The sequence below is a fragment of the Piliocolobus tephrosceles genome, unplaced genomic scaffold (assembly GCF_002776525.5).
Source record: "Piliocolobus tephrosceles isolate RC106 unplaced genomic scaffold, ASM277652v3 unscaffolded_39782, whole genome shotgun sequence".
Lineage (NCBI taxonomy): Eukaryota > Metazoa > Chordata > Mammalia > Primates > Cercopithecidae > Piliocolobus > Piliocolobus tephrosceles.
In genome coordinates this window covers 34,659-36,434 of record NW_022324067.1, presented here as the reverse complement: position 1 = coordinate 36,434, position 1,776 = coordinate 34,659, and the positions used below count along the sequence as shown (strand labels likewise).

The 1,776-nt window shown below is 48.3% G+C and overlaps 1 gene segment (V, D, J or C); it reads right to left on the bottom strand.

Annotated features, from left to right (window-relative positions):
* Positions 1 to 12: 12 nt before the first annotated feature.
* LOC113223198 lies at positions 13 to 823 on the bottom strand. The segment is given in 2 exon segments: positions 13 to 527; positions 664 to 823. Coding segments are annotated over 2 exon segments (549 nt in total).
* Positions 824 to 1,776: the final 953 nt, after the last annotated feature.

Sequence of the window (1,776 nt, the reverse complement as noted above, 5' to 3'; positions counted from 1 at the left end):
AGAGTGCAGTGGGCCAGGATTGTTTTCACCACCTACATTTGCAGTCATTGTGTTTCAGGAATGAATCTGTGGTCTCTTTCTACCCAAAGGACAGCCGATGTCCAAATCCACCTCTTTCCCATGAAAAGTGAGGAGCAAAGAGAGGCCTCTGTTAAGGGTCTCTGGGAACTGCAAGGAGAGCAAAGGATGAGGTTTGTGAACAGGAAGGAAGTGACTGTGCCACGCTGTGGCTAAGCTGCTGGCACAGAGATACACGGCCGAGTCCCGCTCCTCTGTTCGCTGGATCGTCAGAGTGGAGACAGATCCCTCAGGCCTCTCTGCAGAGAACCGATCATTGGGCAGCCCTGATTTGTCTGGTTGAGCTTCATAATTGAAGTAAGTCAGAAACTTTGGGCCCTGCCCCAGGGCCTGTTGGTACCAATAGAGGGCTGCATGACCCGAAATTGGATCACACCTGAGAGCTACATCCTGTCCCTTCTTTGTGACTTTGTACCTGGGAGACTGTGAGACTCCAGCACCCGTGTAATCTGTGGAAATAGAATTTGGCAACAGAATAAGGAAAACATTTGTAGTCATCACACACACACACACACACACACACACACACACACACACCTACATACAGAAAAAAAAATGACACTACTTTGTGTTCTGAGGACTCACCTGTCCCTAGGAAACCCAGGACCACCCAGCAGAGGAGCCTGGTGCCCATGGCAGGGTCAGGCCAGGACGGGGACATTACCAGATCAGTGTCACTGTGAGCAGGAGCAGAGGATGATGGACGTCCTTGTCCCCACAGGGCAGTTCCCACAGTGACATCACTTCCCCTCTCAATCCCCAGGACGTCAGGGTCACAGTATTTATATTAGAACACACTTGGGTGACGCTGTAAATATTTACAACCTCTGTTTTAACAGTATCAATGCATGGCTCATCGCTTTGGGCTCTAGAGCTGTCTGGACTCGGAGGCCTCACACTGCATCTCTGATTTCATCTTATCCTACAGCCGCTCCTCTGTCTGCTGGGCATGTCCTGTAGGATGCGCCAACACTGTCCCCAGCATAGGGCACAAAGAGGTGAGCTCATTGTCTTTCCTGCAAGTCAGGGTCCCCTCTGCCATCCGCTTTCATGTCCCAGACTCCTCCGTTCCCCCAGTCACTGATGCCCAATGGGACTGTCCCATCACATGGGTTCCCTCATGAACTGCCCTCGTGCCTTTCTTCTGGGATCACTTCCCACCTTTGTTAACTGTAACTCAGAAAAGATACCCATAGAAAATCATCTCAAGCACAGAGTGACTTACTAATGCTCATCTATTCCATGCCCTGGACTGGGTAACTGGGAACTTCCATATGAAAAACACCAGGACCTAAAGTTCTAGCATCTAAGATTTGTTTTACCATTGTCCAATTTAAGACTCTGATGGAAGAAAAGTACTCAGTTTACTGTTTAGGTCCAATATATACAAATAAAATTAACATTCTTTACTCTGAAATCACATGTTCTCCTTTGAGTAAGTTAAAAGGTCACACAAATCATGAATTAAACCTACCAGGCTAGAGTGGGCCAAAAGAAGACAGAGCTTTTTTCTGGAAAGTCTGTTTCTGGGGTTGGTCAATGTGGTGCAGGAAGGAGGCGGGCATGCGAAGTGTTTTTCCTTGTTGGAAGATGCCGGAATGTGTGATATCCTGGGTACTCAGCTGATCTGGGAGAAAGGGTGGTAAGGCGTGTAATACGACGGACCAATTGTTGTCAGCAGGATTGTCCTAGGAAATT